Source organism: Podarcis vaucheri (genome assembly GCF_965113315.1).
Source record: "Podarcis vaucheri genome assembly, chromosome: 6".
NCBI classification, from domain to species: domain Eukaryota; kingdom Metazoa; phylum Chordata; class Lepidosauria; order Squamata; family Lacertidae; genus Podarcis; species Podarcis vaucheri.
The window spans coordinates 25,843,863-25,867,951 of NC_138764.1; the positions used below are offsets into that span (position 1 = coordinate 25,843,863).

Here is a 24,089-nt window from a genome sequence, read left to right on the forward strand (position 1 = left end):
CAGCTAGTACAGTATAGGGGCAAGTTTTGTGTGTTTAATATTCTATCTTGGAAAGTGGACAGTGCACTTTAAAAATGAAAGGAATTCAGAAACCTGCAAGTTGTCTTACATTTCCTCACTAGAAATGTACAAAAGCCATCTACCTTTAAAAGTCTCGGGCAAACATGGCATTTGGATTTCTATTCCAGTGGTTGATAAATTGACTTGGGGGCAGAAATGAAAGACATGAGTGTCTCTGGATGTAGCCACTGGAATAACTTTCCTGTATAAAACTAACAGCCTGATCTTATACACCAGGCATAGGCAAACTCAGCCCTCCAGATGTTTTGGGACTACAACTCCCATCATCCCTAGCTAACAGGACCAGTGGTCAGGGATGATGGGAATTGTAGTCCCAAAACATCTGGAGGGCCGAGTTTGCCTATGCCTGCTATACATATTAATTTAGAACAGAATTTTTAAAGACTTTCTCTTTAGTGAGTGCTACTACTACTACTACTATTATTATTATTATTATTATTATTATTATTATTATTATTATTATTATTATTATTTTACAGGATTGCAGATTTTGACTTTGCCAATTTTTGTTTCAGTTCATTTTTTAAAATACCGTAATGCTTTGGGCCACGCCACCAGGAGGGAAGAGTTCATGGAGCCCACTCCCCGCACACTAGACTATTTCTTTTTAATCCCTCTTCCCTCGTTCTATCATATACACTCAGCTCCAGCTCCATTTTTCAGCCCTAGGTAGGGCAGGGTAAGAATGATCTCTGTTAACTGAACATGGCAAGAATGTTCTCTTAAAAGTGTGCCCTAGGACCCTTGTGATATCACAAAGGATTCTGGAATTGACTTTCTGTTAAAGCAGGGAAGCCAGCCAAGTTGGAAGCAGTGTAAGTCATTAAACACACAGGGTGGTACAGTATTCAACTAAGTTTTAGTCACAGTAGATCTACTAAAACTAATGGACCTAACTTAGTCATGCTCATTAATTTCAGTGAAACTGCTCTGAGTAAAACTTAGTTGAATGCCACGCATACATTGCATCCAGCAGGGCAGGAACCCCTACAGTAGTAACTACATTAGGCAGCTGCCTAACCTGGCTGTATGATTGGGCTGGAACAATGTTTACCTGGCACAAACTGCTGGGAAGTAATCAGAAAATGTTTAATTTTATAAATGTATGGCCTAATACATTTTTTAGTAGTCATAGCTAGAAACCGATTTTAAAAGCAGAAGTGATTTATGAGTGTGGCAGGCTGAAGTAAAGGATTTACATTATTCTCCTTTTCATGTGGATTCCTAGAAAAAAGACTTTCTGGCTGTAACAGCAAGGAGGTGGTAGGGAGGTAAATCTTCAAAGCATAACAAACCACTGTACTCTGAATTACTTTATTGGAAAGAGAGGAACATAGATAAAGGCACATGATACCCAATAATTTGTGGTCTCTCACTCATCCTATATAAAAACACTGAGGGTTGGATATGTACTTATCCTCATTTACATCACACTGTTCATATCCAGCACCCCAGTTCTTGTTATGAACCGGTCTGTGAGAATGGGGCACTGCTGTTTTTCAGGCACCCAGCCTATTTGCAGTTATAGTGGCAATCTTAAATACCCTTGAGGAACAAATACAAGATCACTTAAAGTGGATTAGTTACTCGTTGGCGATTTTTAGCTGTGCTGTTACAGTGCAGAGTGCTCAAGGGCTGCTTAAAAGAGGATTTCCCTCACTCTTTTAGATCCATGCTTAATATAGATGAAGCAGGGACTCTAATGCATGTTGGTAATAATGAATACAAATCATGGAAGTGGGAAGTTATTCCAAGTTCAAACAGGCCACAAAATTCACCGGAAAGTCAAGACTAATGGCAGATTTCATTTGATGACATATACTGGTAGTCTGGAATGGGAAAGACTTTGGGTAGATATACACATGGCCTGCAGAAGTCCTATTTCAAAATTGCCGCTGGCCCATACTCTTGCAGCACCTGTCACATGAACCATGGCACCTATAGCCAACAAATTTATGTAAAGCTGTAAGTTTTTGGGTGTTCCAGTAATGGTAATAATAATAATAATAATAATAATAATAATAATAATGACAACCACTACCACCACCACCAAAATATGTTGAAGAGAAAAAGACACTAGGTGTGGTCACCAGATATGTTTTTAAAATTACTTAATGTAATCCCACCTTTCAACGATTCCTTTTCTTAGGGATGTTGCAAAGACTAAAAACTAAGTGCAACAAAATCTGCTGTATATTTTGGAAACTTGTTTGTTTGCATTTAGAAACTTCTTAAGATTGCATAACCAAATTCTACATGATGGATTTTTAAATCAAAAGCAGTTCTAAAATAAATAAATCTGAGTCAAGGTGACAAGCTGAACTTTTCAGTCTGCTTACATATGCCCCATTCAGTCCCTGATTAATGAGCAGAGTCAGGACCAAACTTTTATGTTGCTTCCATCATGACAGGCACACCTTCTAATGGGTCACCCAATCTGACTCCCCAGTCTGCCTGTATGGCAAGAGGGCCCTCAGTTTGTTTAGGCTTAGAATGATTAATCTAGGTTAAAAATGTTTCTGGTTCTTAGACAGAAAATCTTGGGACTTATTGCTGCTTTGAGAAACCATAGCCAAGGCTCCAGGTCAGTGACTTCAAATTACATCAGTCTCATCCTTGGTACATGGAGCATTAAGTGTTTAAACTTATAATTTATAAAACTTTTTAAAAAAATAACTAGTAACCTTCACGGGGAGGATGACTTTGTCCTCTATCTGCACACCATGGCCTTTGATATTCAATACACTTTTATAAATTTTGCATTTGTGCTACATGGTGTACTCTTGTATAAACTGGTGCTTCTCAAACAAAAATGGATTAAAACCTAGCATGGTGATTCAGACCCACTCCCCCCATCATACCTTAGGTAAAGGTAAAGGGACCCCTGATCATTAGGTCCAGTCATGGCCGACTCTGGGGTTGCGGCGCTCATCTTGCTTTATTGGCTGAGGGACCCGGCATACAGCTTCCGGGTCATGTGGCCAGCATGACTAAGCCACTTCTGGTGAACCAGAGCAGTGCACAGAAATGCCATTTACCTTCCTGCCAGAGCGGTACCTATTTATCTACTTGCATTTTTTGGTGTGCTTTTGAACTGCTAGGTGGGCAGGAGCAGGCACCGAGCAATGGGAGCTCACCCCGTCATGGGGATTCGAACTGCCGACCTTCTGATCAGCAGGTCCTAGGCTCTGTGGTTTAACCCACAGCGCCACTCACGCCACTCCCCATCATACCTTGCTTTGTCCCAAATATGCCCCAAGTGTTGGCAGTGCTTTCATCAATTCCTTTATTCATTGGTTGAATCCTTGGAAACCTATATAGCAACTTGCAACGGAAAATGCCTACGTACTTTTGTCTAGGTTCATGAAGTTGCTATTGCTTCTACGCTACACCTTGACATCCCAACACAGTGGGAAACAAAGTAATTGTAGGTTACCCCATACCACCTCAGTGATATCCCCAATACTGTACTGGCAACTTTTCAGGTCAGGCCCAGCATCAGTACAGTACAGCATCCTTGAGCACTTTTGTGGCAACTCCTGTCCTGTGCCTCCACAGTGGATGGCTAGTTCTGGGAGCTAAATTTCCCATGATGCCCTGGTGTGATGCTGTGTCAGGGACATCATGGAAATTAGAATGGCAGCTCAAAAATAACAGCACTGATTGTAGATCTTCTGCTGCTGCTGCCACCAGGGCCCAGCAGTTGAGGAGGGGGTCCAAAGGAGGGCATTTTACTGAGGGCCCCCTCAAACCTGGAGTTGGCCCTTTCTCAGGTTATCATCACAGGTCTGAAAATTCGGTGAACTCCAAATTTTGTTGGCTCCACCTGGGATGCACCAGGTCCTGCTACATTTATCAAGAACATGCCACAGTTAGTGATGCCTCCACCCTCTAGTAACCAGACTGAGGGCTTGGCCACACTTTCTTACCTTTCACCCCACTCTTTCCAGGCAGAGGTCTGCGTTTCAACACTCCATGGCTGAGTGTGGTGGTGTTTTTTTTGCTCCAGGCTTTCCTCCCAAAACATACTCTTTAAAGCTGAATCAGAGCAAGCATCAATTAAGATTTCCCACAGATTGATACTTGCTCTGATTGAGCTTTAAAAGAGTTGGTTTTCGGCATGCATATTTGTGGTACGACAAGGTAAAGACTCATAAAATGTTCAAAAACCATATTGTCAGAAAAGCAATATTTATGGTCTGGACAAAATACAAAGACTTATTAGAAGCTAAGACCCCGAGGTGGCTATCACCAGTGGAGGCCAAGGCCCGAAAAAAAACCAATATGGAGGCCGGCTGGCCGAAATATTGGGAAATAATAGAAAAAAGTGGAGACAATTGGAGGTTACAGAGCTATGAAAAATTAAAGTATAAGATGCAAGACTGGTTTCATTATGCTCAAATTCATGAGGTTTTTAAGTTGGATAAAAAAACAGGATTCCAGGAGGAAAAATCGAAATTAGAGACAGAACTGTTAGAACCAAAGACTAAGGTACTTTCGAGAATGTATAACTTGCTGCTTAAATGGAACACCCAGGATGAGACTGTCAAATCAGCCATGATAAAATGGGCTCAAGACATTGGGTACAACATTATGTTTGAAGACTGGGAAAGGTTATGGACCACTGGTATGAAATTCACGGCATGTAGTGCCTTGAAAGAAAATATTATGAAAATGATATACAGGTGGTACATGACCCCAGTCAAGCTTGCTAAGATATATACCATTTGTCTGATAATAAATGTTGGAAATGTAAGGAGGCTGAAGGGACATTCTTTCACCTCTGGTGGACCTGTCCAAAGGTGAGGGCCTTCTGGGAAATGATCTATAATGAATTAAAAAAGGTATTTAAGTATACCTTCCCCAAGAAACCAGAGGCCTTCCTTTTGGGCATCGTCGGCCAGAAAGTGTTAAAGAAGGATAGAACGTTTTTTATGTATGCAACAACAGCAGCAAGAATACTTAACGCAAAGCATTGGAAGACACAAGATTTACCCACACTGGAAGAATGGCATACGCAATTGATGGACTATATGGAACTGGCCGAAATGACTGGCAGAATCCGAGATTGGGGAGAAGAGACGATGGAGGAGGACTGGAAAAAATTCAAGAATTACTTACAAAAACATTATAAGTTATATGAATGTTAAGAATTTGCATGATTTAGAAAATCTAGCTCGAGCAATAAGATTTGGTATATTGGAAATTAAGTCATAACTATGAAAGGATCAAATGTTTAAAATAACATGGTATTTATTTCAGGGCAAAAGTAAATTAATAACAAGTATTTTGAATCTAAAAGTGAGCTACTTGAAAGTATTAATAACACATGAAACAAGGTATTAATTTGCTGACATCTTTATTGTAAAGAAAGCAGGGTGAGGGAGACGTGGGGAAGTCCAGTTGGTTATGAAAAAATGTGTTGGAAAGTTGGATTTCTTTTATATTTATTTCTTTTCTCTTCTTTTGTTATCTTGTCGTATATCTGACTTCATATCTGTATCTGGAAAAAAGCAATAAAAATATCTTAAAAAAAAAAATAAGAGAGTTGGTTTTCCTGGGGAAAGTTATGGAGCAAAAAACGGTGCTCGGACATGGAACATAAAATCGCAGACCATGCCCAAAAGAGAGGAGGAAATGTGCTTTGACTCCACCTTCCCAAGCTGTCCCCAACCTCCTCTGGGGCTCCCAGTCTTTCTTCGTTTTCTAACCAGATATTTGCCCCCCTCCTCCTGTGCCTGCTGCCTCAATTCTTGACTCTCCTGTTTCCCTAAACCTGTCCTTACTATAATGGCCACTTCACACAAAATAATTGTCTTAACTCCGTGTAGGAGGGGAAAGTCATGCCTGAAGCGACTTTTATATTTACAATAATGGAAATACTTTGGTGTAGGTTTTGGCCAAAATTTGATTGCTAATTTTCTCAAAACTGAGGTAACATGATTCTTCCTCTTCTTCTGGTCACTCACACCTTTTCTTATTGCTTGTAAAAGTCTACTATTAGCAGATAAGCCTGACTGGTAGAAGTGGTGCAGTTCCATCCTTAACATTATTTCCTGCCTACTCTTGCAAAAGCCATGTTTTCAGTTGTATCACTCTCAAGTTAAACTATCATTCTCACTGCTTAGGTGAATTATGGTCACAGAATGCTGTTCCTCAGCTGCCGATCTTACAAAATTAATAAAGCTGGCTCTTTTGCCTTCCTCTTTTTACAGTTACGTTTTGTAGGGATGAAATATTTCATGCAAAGGTGACTGTCTTTGACCTTTGCTTATCACAGATAATGTGAACAAATCCATGCCGCTGTTACTCTGCAATGGTTTGCTTCTGGAAGCGTGTATTTGCTTCCATGTTTTCCTAAGAATTTTCCATGTTTCCTTTAAAAAGGCAGCATTTTGCACATATTTTACTTGTAGATAGCTTTGAATTTCAGCTAGGATGACCAGATGCAGTGGCACACCACCTAACACTTCACAGATAAGAACATTCTTCTTAACGTTATACCTCCATTCTCAGATCAAAGAATGTCGTCTCCTGTCCCTGCCTATCTTACCCCATTGAACACTGCCAAACTACTGAGTTTTCCTGAGCTCTGTTTTGTTTACTCTGCAACAGTAGTGGCTGCTGAAGCAAAACATCTTAATAAATGGACTATGGCAGTTTCCCTTTCATAAGATCTAATCTCACAGTGGTTGTTGCTGTACATACTACAATATGCTACGTACGAAGAGTGAATTCATTCACTAAGCATGAATCCTTACGTAGCAAAATAGCACCTCACACAAACAAGGAAGGGGTACCAGCAGGCTTGAGAGGTGGGGAACCAATGGGTTGGGGGGAACCAAAGACAGCTCAACAAAGACTGAGGTGTGTGTATGGAAGAACCAACAGAAAAATGGAGAGATGGGATGAAGTATACTCAAAGAAGGCATAGCTAGATAGTTGGAACTCTTCATAGGAGCACTCCAGCCTGCAATATTTCGTTGCGGGTCCCACTTACTGCAAGTAAAAGACATTCAGCCCCATGTGCTATTGAGGCAAGTAGTTATAGGGAAATAATTCTGTCTTCTGTAGCATTCTGAAATCCACAGCAGTCCTGTTGAAATCAGTTGTGATTGTGACTAACTTAAGACCTGTTAATTTCAATGGGACTTAAGTGCAGCTTTTTTAAAGTGCTAGTGTCAGTTTGAAATTCCACCTTGGCAAAAAGCAGGGAACTCATAAAATTTGTAACAAAGATATAAAATAATATCAATTGAAGAAGTCTACACAAATCCTCTGAACAAGAGTATTTGTTTCTAATAGACATGCCTAGGATTGCTGTGCAAGTCCTGAAGTTCAATTTAGACTTTCTTCCATGTGCATATAGCATTATAACCTTTTGTACTTTGCTTCTTGCAGGCTTTGTTAGAGAAGTGAATTATGAATTTTTATACTGCATTGTACTAGCAAAGAACAGAGTTTCTGGGGCCTTTTATTTTGGGAACACAAAAACCAAGACCAAAAGGTGACTTTGTTTCCTTGATTCCCCTTCCTTTGCTGTTCTAAATGAAGGGTGGACAACACCCCCAGCCCCACCAGCAGGAGGGAAGCAGTAGCCAGACAAACTGCAAACTAGGTAAAACTTTTGCTACTAGTTTCCTGTTTTGCCTTGCTACTGCTCCCTCCTGGAGAGAGAGGAGATGCAGGATCATGCCTGGAAGAGGAGGGTGGACCCACCCACTTCCGATTTGCAACAGGTGGCCTGATAACAGACTTTCAGGTGGGGAATTTCCAAGGGGGAAAATAGTTCTTTATCTGCTAATTAGTGGGAGGGTGTATTGTTTGTTTATTATTAAAGTATAGTTAATGTTTTTTTGTTATTATTTATAAGGCAGTTGGTTCCCCCCCACCATAAATGTTATGTTAGACCAGAGCTTTCCAAACTGTTACAACACGTGTGTCAGCTGCAGTATGTAGGTGTGTCAGGCAAATGCTGCCCATGCTGCTCCCAAGACTGGTAAAAAAAAGGTAAAGGACCCCTGGACAGTTAAGTCCAGTTAAAGGCGACTATGGGGTTGCAGCACTCATTTCCCTTTCAGGCCAAGGGAGCCGGCGTTTGTCCACAGACAGCTTTCCAGGTCATGTGGCCCACTTATGGTGCAACAGAACACTAAAGGAAGCCAGAGCACACAGAAATGCCGTTTACCTTCCTGCCAGAGCGGTACCTATTTATCTACTTTTACTGGTGTGCTTTCGAACTGCTAGTTTGGCAGAAGCTGGGACAGAGCAACGGGAGCTCACCCCGTCATGCAGATTCAAACTGCTGACCTTCCAATCAGCAATCCCAAGAGGCTCATTGGTTTAGACCACAGCGAAAGGGTTGGTTCAGGCTTCCTCAAACTCATCCCTCCAGATGTTTTGAGACTACAGTTCCCATCATCCCTGACCGCTGGTCCTGCTAGCTAGGGATCATGGGAGTTGTAAGCCAAAAACATCTGGAGGGCTGAGTTTGTGGAAGCCGGTTTGCTAGTAAAAATGAATTACTGTGTCACGAAATGATGCATGTCTAAAAAGTGTGTCACCAATATGAAAAGTTTGGAAAGTTCTTTTAGACAATATTTATTGATGTATGATTCCCCCCTTTCCCTTACGGCAGTGTGTATTTCTCTGTCTGTGTGTGCGCGCGCGTGCTTATGTGTTTATGTTTATGTGCACACAAACATTGCTGTAAGTTACTTCAGGTGATAAGCAACTAATAAGTTTAATAAATAAATCAAACACTGTTCAGCACTGCTACTATTGCTTTCTCCTCTCAAAGGAGTTGAGTTATAGAACTACGATCAATGATTTTGGCTAACACTGAAGGCATGATGCTCTGTGATTCTATTTCGTTCTTATCTCCCTTTTCTGTCATTATGATGGTTACAGTGGCCAACTCTCCTGACCAATGAACCAAGCAGTGGGATGATGGGTTGCTCTTGCACAGTGAATGTAAATGAAGTGTTAAAAAAGGACCTTTACATGCGATGTGCAACCTTTTTTGCTCAGAGGCCCAATCACAATCTCTCCACATGACAGTAATTGGTTACCTTCTACTGAACAGAGGATTTCAAACCATATACCTTCTGGGATCATTTATCCCTACTTAACGTTGTCTACCAGATAACCCCTACATACATTGCAGATATTAATGAGGCATGTCCATACACTCAATTCACATGAAATAGTGTCTAGGCATCTTGGGTTTCACTACTGTCACTCATGAATGTGCACTGCTGAACACATCCAACACTCCCTTATGGTAATGTATTGCAGGGGAAGACTAGCAGTCTCGCAAGTGATCCAGGGAAGGTTTTGTTTCATTACTGATTTTCTTATTAAAAGCATGGTGATGTTTCCACATTAACACCAGAGCTTCATGAAGCAGAGTTGGAAAATTACATCTGTAGAAAATAAGATGGTTCACAGACTGAGAGCCATACTTAACAAGGCAGGGAAGGGGATTTAGGGGCTGTGTGACATTTCATCCCAAACTGATAATGTAGGAAATTGAGGATGTGTTTTATCTGCTGTAGAATTCAAGGTCAGAATGTTGACCTAGTATGCAGCAGCTCTGAAAAAGACCAATTCCATCTTGGAGATCATTAGGAAAGGGATTGAAAATACAATTGCCATAATTATAATGCTGTTATACAAATCGATGGCATGGCCACAACTTGGGATACCATGTTCCATTATGATTGCCTTACCTAAAAAAGGAAAACATTAAGAGCTGGAAAAGGTTCAGAAAAGGGCAACCAAAATGATCAAGGGGATTCTTAATATGGGGGGGGGGGCAGAAGCGGTGTCTGTGTGATAGGTGTGAAATATTATACACTGTGTGGATAAGATAGCTAGGAAGAGGTTTTTCTCCCTGATAATACTAGAACCCAGGGCCATGAAGCTGAATGTTACAAGATTCAGGAGAGACAAAAGAATGTGTTTCTTCACATAGCACAAAGTTAATCTATAGAATTTGATCCCACAAGATGTACTGATGGCTGCCAACTTGTATGGCTTTAAATTCATGGACGATATGACTATCAATGGCTACTAGCTATGTTCTACCTTTATTGTCAGAGGCAGTATGCCCTAGAATACTAGTTATGAGCTTGGTTATACACATGTGGATGTAATGTGTAGTTTGTCCCTCACTATTGCATGCCTAGAATTAAGTACTTGTAGCCCTTTCCTGCTCTGGCCTGAGAGGGCAAGGCTATATAACATATGTATAGTATTGTACTCTTTCCTGGTACATGGAATAAGTCTCCCTGGCTCTCTCCCTAGATAGCCCAGTTAGTGATAAACATGCCTAGTTCCAAATTTAAGGCATGTTTTAATTGCCCCATCTATCAGGGTAATTTACATTGACTCTGAAGAGATTGCACTAGTGATAGTGGCCAGCCATGTTTTTCTCAGATAATTTTTTTTAAAAGATTTTACGTTAGCACGTAGAATCATAGAGTTGGAAGGGACCCCCAAGGGTAATCTAGTCCAACACCCTGCAATGCAGGAATCTCAACATGCTGTATTGAAACCACACCAGGCTGGCATAGCTTTGCAAATGTGCAAGCAGTTTTATTTCTGCACAGATGCTTAGATAAGGTTCGTAACTCACTGACACATGTGCTTTCCAAGAATCCTATCGCTGCCCAAGTGAAAATCAAAGCTTCAGTTCCCACATGCAAACTGCATGACCTGTGTTGGAAGAAAGGCAAGGATTTGAGAAGTTTTTTTTTTTAAACGGATAATTAACCAATTGCAATTGCTCTGTGGCCCAGACACATATGCTCATTTTAAAAAAATATTTATTTTTCACGAATTGGCCAACATTTCCCACAGTGCAGTCAAATGCAACTAAAAAAAAAAAAAAAAAGCGCGCTCCAGAATGGGCCTGCCAGTTATTGATGCCCTGAAGGCAGGACTCTGCGGTAGAAATCCGGGAGGGGGGGCTCCTCGTCAACAAAATGAGAAGTACCCCCCCAATAGCAGGGCTAACGTCTCTTGAACTAGGTGAGCTAATAATAGACATGATGATTACTCAAAAGGCGGCGACGGGGGAAGACTATTAAGTCTATAATTACCATGGGGCATCGCCGGTGCCAATGCATGCCCGGGAGCTGCCTCGTTTCCTCTCTCAGCCTGCATCCTCAGCCTGTTCCTGTGCAGAGAAGGGCCGAGCTCGGCCGGGCGCCCACCCCGCCTGCCCCAGGCCTTCAAGCTGCCCGAGGCCCTCCCCATTTGCCCCCCCCCCCCACCCCGTGCGCCCTGGTGGTGGGCCAGCCTCCGCCCTGGTCGCTGAGGCGCCTTGGAACCAGATGATGGTGAGCTGGAGCGCGCGCGTCAAGAATGCCCCATTGTACCGGCCACGTGACCCTCCGTCTCCCCAAGCCGGGCGTCGGTGGGGAGGGGGGGGAAGCAACACCCCTCTGCGCCTCCCCTTGGTCTATCCCCCACCCCACCCCGTCTCCTCTCCCGGCAGCTCCGCCCAAGCCGGGGAAGCGCGCACGATGAGGAGGGGGCAGCGGCTAGCCCGGAGAGCGCGCATGCGTCTTTGCGCGCGGCTGCTTTCCTCAGTCTTGAGCGCGGCAGGAGGAGGAGGAGGAAGGGAAGCTGTGGCGAAGCTTGGGAAGGGGGCGACATAGGGGCGACGCCGGAGAAAGCGAGGCGGCCCTCAGAGCGCCGGGAGGAGCACTGACAAGCGCCGCGGCCGACTCGGCCGCCGGGTCCCTCCCTCGCCTTCCCGCTTGGAGAGCCGTATCTGGAGCGCCCGGACATCTCCCTGCCTTGGGCGCCGCTTCCTCCCGAGCCGCTGCAGGAAAATCCCGGCCGCCTCCCTCCAGAGTCTGGCCCCTTTTCCCCGCCCCCTCTGCATTTCGGAGGGGAGAGCCGAGCCGAGCAGGAGCCTCCTCTTCAGGCTTGTGGGGAAGACTCTCTTTCAAAAAAGAAGAAGCAACCAGAATAATTGATAATAACAGCAGCAGCAGCAATAATTCTCACCATTCGCCCGAGGAGTCTCCGAGCTGGCCATCGGCTGCGGTTGCAATTTATTTGTTTGGAATCGGAAAAAGGGCATTCGGACAAAGGGCCCGGGGTGGGGTGGCGTAGGGTGGGGGAGAAGGAGAAAAAGAGGGCATTTCTTTCACATTCCTATGCAGCGGGAGGGGAAGCGGTGGCGGGGGGGGATTTCGCCCCATAAACACAGCTGAGTTCGCTGCACCGCCTCCATCCTCCGTTGCTACGGTCTCCTAAAAAGAAAAGGAAGACCTATATATTACTAGATTTTTAAAATATACATCTATATATAATATATCTCTCTATATATTGAAGGTTGCCTTCTAGAAGGTGAATCATGTAAATCGATTTTTTGAAAATAAAATAAAATTAAGGCTCTGTGGGCCCGGGGTGTGGGGGGGAGGGAAGGAAAATGGGGGATGCCGCAGACGTCAAGGAAATGAGAAAGACGTTCATTGTCCCTGCCATCAAACCCTTTGATCATTACGACTTCAACAGAGCGAAAATCGCCTGTAATCTAGCGTGGCTGGTGGCCAAAGCCTTCGGGACAGGTAGGTTAGCATGTCTTCTTATCGCCTCCCTTTTCCTCATCCGTCGTTCTTGACGGGGTTCTCTTTACTGGGGTGAATCATCCAGCCGTTGGGGGACTGTGCCAGGGAAGGGGATGGTGGTGGTATATATGACAAGTAACCTGGGTGTGTGTTGTGTTTTTGCTTGTGCAATATTTAATCTCATTTTGGGGGTGCTGCTATTGTTTTCATGAAATATAAATAGCAACTTGTATTTCTGTGAATTCTTAAAATGCAGATCTTGCAAGATGATGTGTGCAGGCAGTTCCCTCCTCCCCTTGTCATAAAATATACACCTTTTCCCATTTAGTAGCTGGCATAGAAAATGGGAGAAATGTATGGGCGTTGTTAGTTTTTGACATCTGAGGATAGCCTGAAGTCAATTGGGTCAGTGGGAGCTGAAGGTTCCCTCCTGAGAGAAGGGCATTTCATGACACTTGTCACCTTTCACAGCCTATGAGGAATTCCCATTGCTTGATTGTATTGAAGTGAATTCTTTGAATACTCTCTAAAAGGTGAGAGACTTCCTGCTGCTTATCATCTAGGCCTTGTGGAAGGCTAGCTTTGTTATTTGGAATAGATTGCTTTCTGAACAAAGGATTTTAGGCTATATATATATATATATATATATATATAGCTATTAAATGGGTTGTTCTTAAATAGCATGCATTAATAACCAGTGATGATTCTTCCAAAAGAAAGGTGAAATAGCAATCCCATAATTTTGTCTGTAGAATAACAGGAAAAGGTTCCTCCTCCTCTTCCTTGCAATTCTGCAACTGTTGCATTTGAAGCCAGGGCATTGTTGCATATTGTACCAGGGCAAAAATATGTGGGGGTTTTGTGTGTGGTTTTTTTAAAACATGTCATCTGGAAACTGGCAGTGTGTGACATGACAAAAGGCCTTTGGGGTGCCTCAGGTGGTTACCCAGACATCACGGAAATGAACCAAACCATAGCAAGTCCTATCGTAGGCCATCAAATAAGTGTTTTGTTTCGTTTTAGTTGTGGATGCTGCAGACTATCTTTCTCAGTGCTTTGCAAAACATTTCCCCCCCCCTACTCTCTAATTATCATGGGTTTGTGTAAGAAAATGCTGATTTATTGAAAATTTGTAGACAACTAACTATGGGAAGTTTCTGAAATGGTGTAACATTCTTCTTCCCCCACTCCTCTTAAGATTCAGTTCTGCAGGTACAATCATGAAAACATCTTAATTAACACATTGTGGTAATGTTGAAATCATTCTTGTCTGGTAAACAAGTGAAACGGCATTCCTGCATTTTCAGTTGCTAGTCACCAAGAGTACAGTAATCAAGTACAGAGAAGATGTGTGGATGAGCCTTAAGGCTCATTCTGGGTAGTAAGTCCTACTGAATTCACTGAGAGCATTTCCAAGCAGACATGCATATAGGATCAGGAATAATTAAAGAATAATTTATTTTCAACATGGGGATATGCAATTTGTTGTTATGGGTGGGGGGGAACACAAGCAAGGCAATCTTTTATCTTTAACTCTGCTAAGGTGCTAGCTTATTGCATTGATCTACCTACAGCAACTGCCTGTGGAATAAGTATGGGACACTGAAGTATGTTAGATTGCAGGCAGTTGAAATTGGGATATGGGAGCCTGTTGTAAGTCATCTTTCCTGGTGATATGACCCTTTCCTTCTGAACTGTGCTGCTTAGGTGTTTTGAAGTGCAGTAAGAACTGTACCAGCAGTTGGCACTTCCAGGAGGTTGGGGAAGCGGCTGACCATTATTATGTTCTCCAGCATTTGCCTTTTGCTGCTGCCAGCCTCCTCTAGAGTAAGAATATGGAAGATAGCTGTACGCTATTTAGCCTGGTAAGAGAACTCCTCCCTTCAAAACTCTTATTTAAGCCAGGCTTCTGGGAGTGCAGGAAGACCAGTACCAGAAACTTAATTGTCAATTAGCTCTTGTTCTGCTTTGTATTTGTATACAGTGGTGCCTCGCAAGACAAAATTAATTCGTTCTGCGAGTTTTTTCGTCTTGCGAATTTTTCGTCTTGCGAAGCTTACAACGGTCAAGTCGCAACTGCACCTCTTCAAGCGGTTTTAAGAAAAAGGAAACAAACTTGCAAGACGTTTTCGTCTTGCGAAGCAAGCCCATAGGGAAATTCGTCTTGCGAAGCAACTCAAAAAACGAAAAACTCTTTCGTCTTGCGAGTTTTTCGTCTTCCGAGGCATTCGTCTTGCGAGGTACCACTGTACTTAAACCTTTTTCTGTTTTTTAGTAATACTGGATTTATTCTATGCTTGTTCAATTGTTTATTTTGCCATTTTTAAATTTATTGACATGCTCTCCATTTCATATAATTATTATAGGATGTTTTGAATGTTTGTTGTAAGCCACCTTGGGCACAGCTGATGCTGGAAAAGTGGCATATAAGTAATCTTAATCAAATAGGTTCAAGTAAGTCTTCCACATTAACTTGAAGATGGAACAGAAAGTTGGGAATAAGACATACAGTATGAAAGAGTGAAATAATATCCTCTTTGTACCTAAGTAGAATGTTGAAGAACAGTGTACACAGCAAAGACAGTAAGAACATCCTTTATTTCAAATGGATTTTGTTACTCCTCTTCACAGAGAAAGCCATAATTTGCTTTATAGACATTTTTGCTTCCTGCTGAGAGAAACAATTATCAGTGTGTAAATGTGCTGCTTGTATAGTGTCTGCCATTGTTTTGATTGTTTCAAGTGACTTTATTCAATTAATCCTTTCCTTGATCCTTGAATTGGAATGGTGAAGTGGTTTGTGTTTCAGTAGTACTGCATATGTTTGTTCTTGACCTAGTCCATCAGTTTGGTAACCTGAAGACCCATTAACCTCTGCACTTTTTCTTAGGGATGGAAAAGTTCACTGGCTTATTTTTGATACCTAAAATGGGTTGTCTGGCTATAAAGATGCACAGCTTATTTGATTCTCCTAGTGGGACAAGAGGAACTTACACTGTGCCTTTGTTTAGATTTACTGGCTTTTAATGGTTTATTGTGCATAAGGAGCATGCTGCTGCGCACTTCCCAATCGCTCCCTCTTCACTCCTTCCCTGCTACATGTGGGAGAAGCAAACCAGGAAGCCGCAAATAAGTTCAATTTTCTATTAATGTCCAAATACTGGATGTAAGACCTGCAGGTTTTATATGTATTCTTCTTAAAAGTTTTATTGGGCACATTATATATATTAAGGGTGCAGATTTAAATTAAGTATTGGCTTGTACCCTTTTTAAACTTTGTTGCTTTGTAAAAGCCATAACTGTTCGCCAGCCTTAAGTCATGGTTTGTTGTTGGCTTAGAAATCCTGGCTTCTTGTGAAGCAAGAAACTGTGATCCTGGGTTTGGATGTAATAGGAAGCCTGTCTTTATTGTAGTTTTCTGATTTGCTTCTCTTGCTTGCGCTTATGAAAGAAGTGAAGTGGAAATGGCTGGGCCACGTGCAGAAGTACATTATTTGTGCACAGTGAACCACAATAAGACAGCAACTTGGGCTGCTTATTGTGACGGGCGAACGTGGTTGCTCAGTCTGATCATTGGCTGCAACTGTATGCTCCAGCATCAGCCTGCGAACGCATATGCCACAAAAGATCCATTTGCCTTTCAGCCAGAGGTGGAGATGATGTCATCATGATGTCAGGTGACTGATACATGGGCTGTCAGACCCACCTGTCAGAGTTGACTTGCAGTGTGGGGAGAGGGGTCTTCTTTGCCATTGTGTTCTCCACAAATGAAGCAGGACCTGGTAGGATGGAACTCTGCTCACCAGCTAATTAGTGGATACTTCAGTTTTGCTCTCTGCAGGGGTCTGCTTCACCAGCAGTCAGCATGATTGAACTCATCCCCCCCCCATCAGCTGACATCACCCAGTTATGTCAGCTGGTAGGCATGGCTTGGGGAGAAATGGCATCATGAGCCAAAGGGAACCCCCCCGGCAGGCTAAGCGTAGCCCACAAGCCAGAGGTTCCTCTCCCTTTCTTTGAAGAGTGAATAGGCTATTTGTTTTTGAAAGTAGACATTGTACTCCAAGACTACAAATACAAAAATAATGACAGTTTTATATATGAAGTGTGGTTTCATGAGTTGAATTGTAGCAGGCCTACAAAAATTAGTCTTTGGAGCTTATCTGTCTTGTCCAACATATTGACCCAGGAGTTAGCATTGCTTCTTACAGCTGCAGCCCATTTCTTATTTCACAATTCTAGGTTAATTGGCACTGACAACTTGAAAAAGCCTCACTTTATTAACCCTTTGAAAGGTTATTTATAGTAAAAAAAAGTTACATTTGTTCAACTAAGTTGTTTAATTGTATAAATTGCAATTAGACTTCACTAGCAACCCACGATCTAGTATTTTTTGAACACTGTCATTTCTGTGAAGCAAATAAAGTTTAGTTACTTTTTCGTTAGTTGATTATTTTGAATATCCCACTGAGGAAAAATGCAGTATTCATTCAGGGATCTTGTGGCTCTGATACATTTCAGTAGTACCTGTTGATTGCTGTAATTCAGCAGAGTAAGTTGGTTTACTGGCTCTGTCCCAACATAATGTTAGATTGGTTTTAATTGACAATAAATGGCTTTTTGTATAAACTAGAAGATTTTCTTGTCGGTTTTTAAAGAAATACTTGCATTACCGTGAGCTAGAAAAGGTTCTGAAGATGAGTTCCAGAGGTGTATTTTCAACCTGGCTCCTTCAAAATGAATGTGTGTCTGGTGTAAAGCAATTTAAGTTGGACATGCACTGCTAGGGCCTGATAAATTACTTGCTTTGCCTTAACTTAGAACATCTTGGATCCAAGTCAAATACTCCTTTCACTTAAATGTAAATATCTACCCCCATGTTTGGTAGACACACTGCCATACATCCTTACAGCTTGGGGACATCACAACTTGCAATCTGCATTCAGCAAAGGTGTGGAATTCAAACTTTGTACCATCAAGAAACTTTTTTTCCACATTGATCTGCCTTTTATGTTGACGTATTGCACAGATTCTGTGGTACATTTTAAAAGTGTATTCTCTTTTGTTTTTAATCTACTTTAAAATTGTAATAAATAGTAATACTTATGATTAGAAATATATATAAGAAAAGTATCTGCATGTATAATAGGTAAATTATGAAATGCTAAATAAAATATCAATGCTATGAATATTTATAACAACCCACGTAACCTTTTTTGTTATGTAACATGTGGAAGCAGTTAGGGGTCAACTCTTGGATTAGATGAAGTGCCAACAAGCACCTAGCTTATTGCTCCATGCATTGCTTCTAGTAAAATTATACAATTTTTATTAAGTGCCTAAAGAAGGCAAAGCTATGCACTACAGTAGAATTTCTTGTGGAGCATCTTGGTGTTTGGATGGATAGGGTTACTGGAAGAACACCTCAAGGCAAACTGTTAATGAGCAGAGTAAATGTACCGTATTTTTTGCACCATAACACTCACTTTTTTCCTCCTAGAAAGTAAGGGGAAATAAATGTCTGTGTGTGTTATGGAGGGAATGCCTACGGGTGGCGGGGGGGGATCTGCTGCAGTCGTGAGCAGAGGATCCATGGTTCCCCTTCTTTTCCTCCTCCGTGGCTCACTTTGAAACAGCAAAGTGGGAGAAGAGCCGCTGAGTGGGGAGGAGAGAGGGACAGAGAGCCTGCTTCTTTAAAGGAACAAAGTGGGAGAGGAGAGGAGCCTCTTCCACAAGTGTAAAGCACAGATCCACATGGATCCTCAGAATTTTTGCACTGGGTCACCCCAAATTCACCATCAGATCACATAGCATGTCCATGGCTACATCTTGCACCAAAAAAATCACGCACCCACTGTTGCCTGGGGCCGCAGTGGTGCAAAAACGTAGTTACAAAGCATGGGTCCACATGGATCCTCAGGATTTTTGCATTGGGCTACTCCAAACTCACTGTCAGATCACATGTCTGTGGCCACAGCATGAACCACAAAAATCATACATCCACTGTTTCATTTAGAATATTTTTTTCTCCTCTAAAAACTACGTGCGTGTTGTGGTCGGGTGCGTGTTATAGAGCGAAAAATATGGTATTTTGTTGGACAACTGTCATGGAGACAAATGCATGGTTGACAGGCAAATCTCGCCACCTCATTCCAGCCTAACTGTAAACTTTACTACCTTATCACACTAAAAGCAACCAGTGTAGTAAATCATGTTTTCAGAACCATTTTGTATTCTATCTGCCCCTCTATAGGCAAAGGCCATGCCGATATGAATGTTGCTCATAGGGCCCAGATTGGCAGCGCTGTGATAGCTGCGCAAGTATGTGTGTGATATTGGCCTATCTTGAGTGAGGCAGGAGGTGGAATACTTAACTTTGTCTTTTATTGAGATGCATCTCTTACCTTGTCATCATCATCTAACCATGTAGCACTAGTAGCAAGGTGACATGGTGCTTGCAATTACTTTGCTCCTGTGCCACTTGAGCTTTAAGTTGTCCTTTCCTCAAAGCTAGAATTTGCCTCACAGCGAAAAGTATGCACCTCCTAATGTCATGTCTGATTTTGTTCCAAGAGGCTAGAAAAGTCATCACGCTTGTAAGCGCTTGGGTGGTCTTGTATCCTTTTTTTTTTTTAATAGGCTCCCTTTCAGCAGATCGGCTTTCTGCTTGTCACTTCAAATCAGGATTTTAATGTATCTTATTTAAAAATCATTCAGCACTACAAGTAATTGGGCGATAGTCTGGAAATGAATATCGTTATTGGTCTAAAACAGAGTTGGGCAGATGACAGTTTTGGAGAATCTGCTTTGTTTTTGCTGGAACCTACCAGTGGTGCTAGGTGCAAAATCCATACACTTAGAATTCCACTCATCAGTAGCATGAATTATTTCTGTGAGTCGTCCAGAAGTGGCCTATATAAATATATACGGCTGTGGTGACAGTTGTAAACAGAGGGAACTTAAATGCAGGAAGTACTTCTACATGACCTATTTTACCCATGACCATTCACAAAGAATGTGTAAGTGATGGCACAAAAATCCTAATTAACGCTTTCAGTGTGATAAAAAACATTTAACCTAATTCAAGTCACCGTTGATAGAATTAAATTGTTTGATAAATTGTAGTTCAGCAGCTCTCGTTAGAAGTTGCACTGTTTGAGAAAGGCCACCTTAAGGTCTGTGGCAGTGTCTCTTGGGATGCTGTTTTCTGAATATTGCCATTTCTGCTGTGAGATTTGTATTTTATTTAGGGACTGGGCTGTTTGTCTCATCTGCCAGCAGATAGTAGCATGCAACAGTGGAAAATGGAGCAGATTAATAAATCATTGATATTGTCATTAACATTATTAGGATCTATAATAGCATTGCTGAGGAGATAGATTTGGGGAGAAAACTGGTGTTTGGCTATATTGCAGGGTCTGATGCTTGTGTCTGTGCCTCTTTTCTGTGGCCTGTTGTTGCTGGTGGGTAGCTGTTTTAGGTTAGATGGGTGTCTGTAAACAAGGACTGACCTACTACCCCAAGACCTGTAAAAGGGACGTTCCATTCTCCAGGATGGGTTGTACATCCTTGATGATGATTTGTACTTGTTTATCTGGGAGCTTTTTCTTCTACATCCGTCTTGTAGATTATTCCTGGATATCAATCTGACTTTGTGGATCTCTGGTGTGCCACTGCCTTTGCAGAAACTTGCCTGTTTCTGTTACATCGATTCAGCAACTAAACTAGACTATCCTATAGCTTTATTCTTCTTTGTTCTATCGCTACCTTACCTCCCATCCTTCTGCAAGTTAACTATGTTGATGTTGCCCACTGGGGAAGATCATAATAAAAAAGAGCTATGTACTTACAGAATTTGTGCACTTTAAGCACAAGCCAAAAAATAAATAAAAATATTTGTCCCTATGTGTACTTAGGGTGGTTCTGTTGTCTTCCCCCCTCCCTCTGGAATTCCTTGAGGGCTTTTCAAAGCTAAATATATATTTCATTTCCATATGAACCAGCAGTGGCAGTCTTGTCCTTGAACAACTGCCTGAGGTTAGTAGTCAGCTGAGTAAGGTAAATAAATTGAAACCCCACGCAAAACCAATTTCAACTGGAAAGTTGTGTGTTGCACTCAAGTAAGCAGCAGCTTTGCATGCTGGAAAGGCTTCCTCCTGGGCATCCTCCTGGATTTGTAGGTGTGCATCTTCTCAGTTGTAGATGATAAAGCAGCTCTTCCTCTTTCTGGAAAAGATACCTCCCACATACCTCTTCTGAATCAGACTAGTATAAGGTGGTGTGATAGGGCTCCCTTTGCATAAAGTGGCTGTGGTGATGGGAGCTGGAGGAGTCCAACAACATCTAGAGGGCCATATGTTTGAATGTTGAATGTGTAAGTGTATGTCTAAGGTCAATGGATAAAACAAACACCATTAGCTGTACTGCTGGATAAGTGTTTAATGGTTACTATATTTACATTTGTCTAAAAACCAATAAAAAATTGTTTGTTTTTTATTTAAAAAATTCAGGCAAAAAACCTGGACAACTAAGACCCCCCTTTTTTCCTTTTGAAGGCTTGCTTCCATCTATAAATATCCTGGAAATTAATGCTTTACCTATTTGCTGAATGATTTGGATGGTTTGTAGTTATTCATCAGCTACAATTTTATTGTTTAAATTTTGTTTTTGTTTTTAGCTGCCCTTTTCTTGGAGAACTTGTATAAATAGAGCTGTGGAATTTGTAGATTTATTTCTTTAAATAAAATGTGTTCCCCACCCCATTTCCCACCTTCTGACTGAAGCAGCCCGTTCTGGCAAGAACTCATGAGTCTGCTGACCATGTGAGCTCTTTCCCCACCTATTTGCCTTCAATGCTTAGGACAAGGTTTCGCTCAGGACCACTTGCTCCCATATACAGTGGTACCTCGGGTTACATACGCTTCAGGTTACAGTGGTACCTCGCAAGACGAAAGAGTTTTCCGTTTTTTGAGTCGTTCCGCAAGACGAATTTCCCTATGGGCTTGCTTCGCAAGACGAAACGTCTTGCGAGTTCTTGCGAGTTTGTTTCCTTTTTCTTAAAGCCACTAAGCCGTTAATAGCCGCTAAGCCGCTAATAGCCGCTAAGCTGCTAATAGCCGTGCTTCGCAAGACGAAGAGACTCGCGGAACGGATTAATTTCGTCTTGCGAGGCACCACTGTACATACGCTTCAGATTACAGACTCCACTAACCCAGAAATAGTACCTCAGGTTAAGAACTTTGCTTCAGGATGAGAACAGAAATTGTGCTCCGGCGGTGCGGCAGCAGCAGGAGGCCCTATTAGCTAAAGTGGTGCTTCAGGTTAAGAACAGTTTCAGGTTAAGAACGGACCTCCGGAACGAATTAAGTACTTAACCACTGTAGTACCACTCTGGTACCACTGTAGTAGATCTGCCATGGAATCAAGATAAATTGAGAGGCTTTGCTGTCAGTGTCATCGTGGAACCTTTACTGAGTGAGCACAAGAAATTGGACCTTTTTGTGGTGGTGCAACCCTGGATACTCTCTTGATTGAACTTCATTAGGCTTCCTCTTGTGTTTCTTCCATCAAAACTCAGAGTCGTATTTTGACAGGCTATTAATATGCAACACTTAATTTTATTGTTGCCAAGTTTAATGCCACTCAGATGGGCTGTATATAAATAAGAATAATAAGTACAATTATTATTATTAGTCTTGCTGCTGTTAAGGTTTGTTGTTGTTTGTTATAGTGTTGGTTGTATTATGTCTGCTGTAGCTTTTAGAAATTTGTTGTATTTTTAGGATCATATCGTACTTCTTTATGGTTCTGCTGAGTACTGCTCTGTGTATATTTAGTAGCATCAAAGGATTTTAATTATTGGTTAAATTGAGAAGCAAGGGATCTTTTTTAAACCTTCATTTTTCTTGCCAGTAACTTGGGGCAGAGATCTAGAGATATGTATTGTATCTTGCACTTGGGAATGTTTCCCAAGCCAGAGGTTCAAGATAAGCTCTGGGCACCAGTGCTTCAGGAGTGCCACTTACCGGTGAGGTAAGGACAGAACAGAGGTGGAGTTGCCTGTGTCTCATCTTAGTTGCCTGTGCCTAAAGAAATAAGCAGCAGAGCTGTCCAACTTTGCCTGCTTTGTGTAGTATAGGCTGCTCCCAGGGGAAACCTCTGCTTCAACCGCAGAATCTTCAGAGTGACATAAAACTGGGCTGTGTTTCTATAATCAAGACTTCAGCCTCTTTGTGGTAAATGCTTTCTGAAAGTGGAACATAAATTACTTCCTGATGCTATCTCTCCTCCATCTTAAAGTCATTCCTACTAACTTCAGTTGATAATCTTACCAACGTTATACTTATGGCAAGCCAGTATGTGCACAAATAGCTAGTTAAAACTGCTCATTAGCTTTACTGTCTGACTTCATAGCCCTTTGGGATAGCAGAGAAGCAAGCAGAACATTAATTTACCAAATTTAGTATCGGGTTCCTAGTTACTGGCTTATTGTAAACTTGAGGTGGGAGCCCCATGCTTCTTGTTCACAACTGCTACATGCTTTATTTATTTATTTATTTATTATATGCTGCTTAAAGCTAAAACCCACGGTGCACATCCATGGTACTTATGCAATTGGAAATAGGTTAGGTAGAATTCCTAAGTGTACACTGTTCATTTTCATGACCCAAGATGTCCTCTTTTTATCTGTATCTCCAGAAGCTGTTTGAGGCATGTCCACTGGAGCTTCAAATTATTTTCTTAATGCCAGATTGCAGTCTACTTCTGAAGTATCCCTCAGTTTTAAAAAGTACGATGCTGTAGAGCTAACAAAGGAAAGGAAAACTAAGTGATCAAGACTCAAAGCATCTTTTGTGCAATGAAAGTCTAAAAGATGTTGAGACGCTAGAAAGAAGAAAGCTGTGGGTGAGGGAGTGAATGAGAAGAGAGAGAAACATGTCTCTCCTAAAGGACCAGGACATGGTTGGTCATCTAATTAAACTGATAGGCAGGAGGTACAGGACAGACCAAAGGAAGCATTTCTCCATACCAAATCAATTTACCAGAGATCTGCAAATCTTCTATCCAGGTTTGCCAGGGTAAATGTCCCCACCCCTCCCTCTGGTGAGCGTGGTGAACCTCAACCCAGAAGCTGGAGAAGGAATGGGTTATCATCTCCAACGAAGCACTCTGTGCACTTGGAAATGCACCACAACAACCCCCAGCTCTCTTTTTCAGCTTGAAGCTGAGGAAAGGGTGGAGGTGTTTCACAGTAGTTTTCCTGTGTTTGGGATAAACTCAAAAGGCCTCAGAAGCACTGAAAATGTGGGAGTGATTCTTTATTTCCTTTGCAGCTCCAAGCTCAAGAGTAAGGCTGGAGTGTTGTTTTGTTGTGCTCCCCCAGTTCAGTGTGATTGTAGGAGTGATCTTCTTCCTGAACCA

General features: G+C 41.9%; 2 protein-coding genes across 9 annotated transcripts in view; one reads left to right on the forward strand and one right to left on the reverse strand.

The window, feature by feature from the left end:
• DDX59 (DEAD-box helicase 59) overlaps nt 1–11,338 on the reverse strand; it is a 32,105-nt gene extending 20,767 nt beyond the window's left edge. For 5 of the 7 annotated variants that reach the window (XM_082225483.1, XM_082225480.1, XM_082225485.1 and 2 more), the window contains exons 1-2: nt 11,187–11,338; nt 10,721–10,800 (exon numbers count right to left, since the gene is read on the reverse strand). The gene's annotated coding sequence lies outside the window, so the exon portion shown is untranslated. The remainder of the gene's footprint in view (nt 1–10,720; nt 10,801–11,186) is intronic. The other 2 variants (XM_082225482.1, XM_082225481.1) reach the window with 1 other exon arrangement.
• A 1,166-nt stretch (nt 11,339–12,504) lies between these two features.
• CAMSAP2 (calmodulin regulated spectrin associated protein family member 2) overlaps nt 12,505–24,089 on the forward strand; it is an 82,472-nt gene continuing 70,887 nt past the window's right edge. For both annotated transcript variants that reach the window (XM_082225412.1, XM_082225413.1), the window contains exon 1: nt 12,505–12,668. In XM_082225412.1, coding sequence (XP_082081538.1) covers nt 12,530–12,668 — 139 coding nt within the window. In that variant the 5' untranslated portion in view covers nt 12,505–12,529. The remainder of the gene's footprint in view (nt 12,669–24,089) is intronic.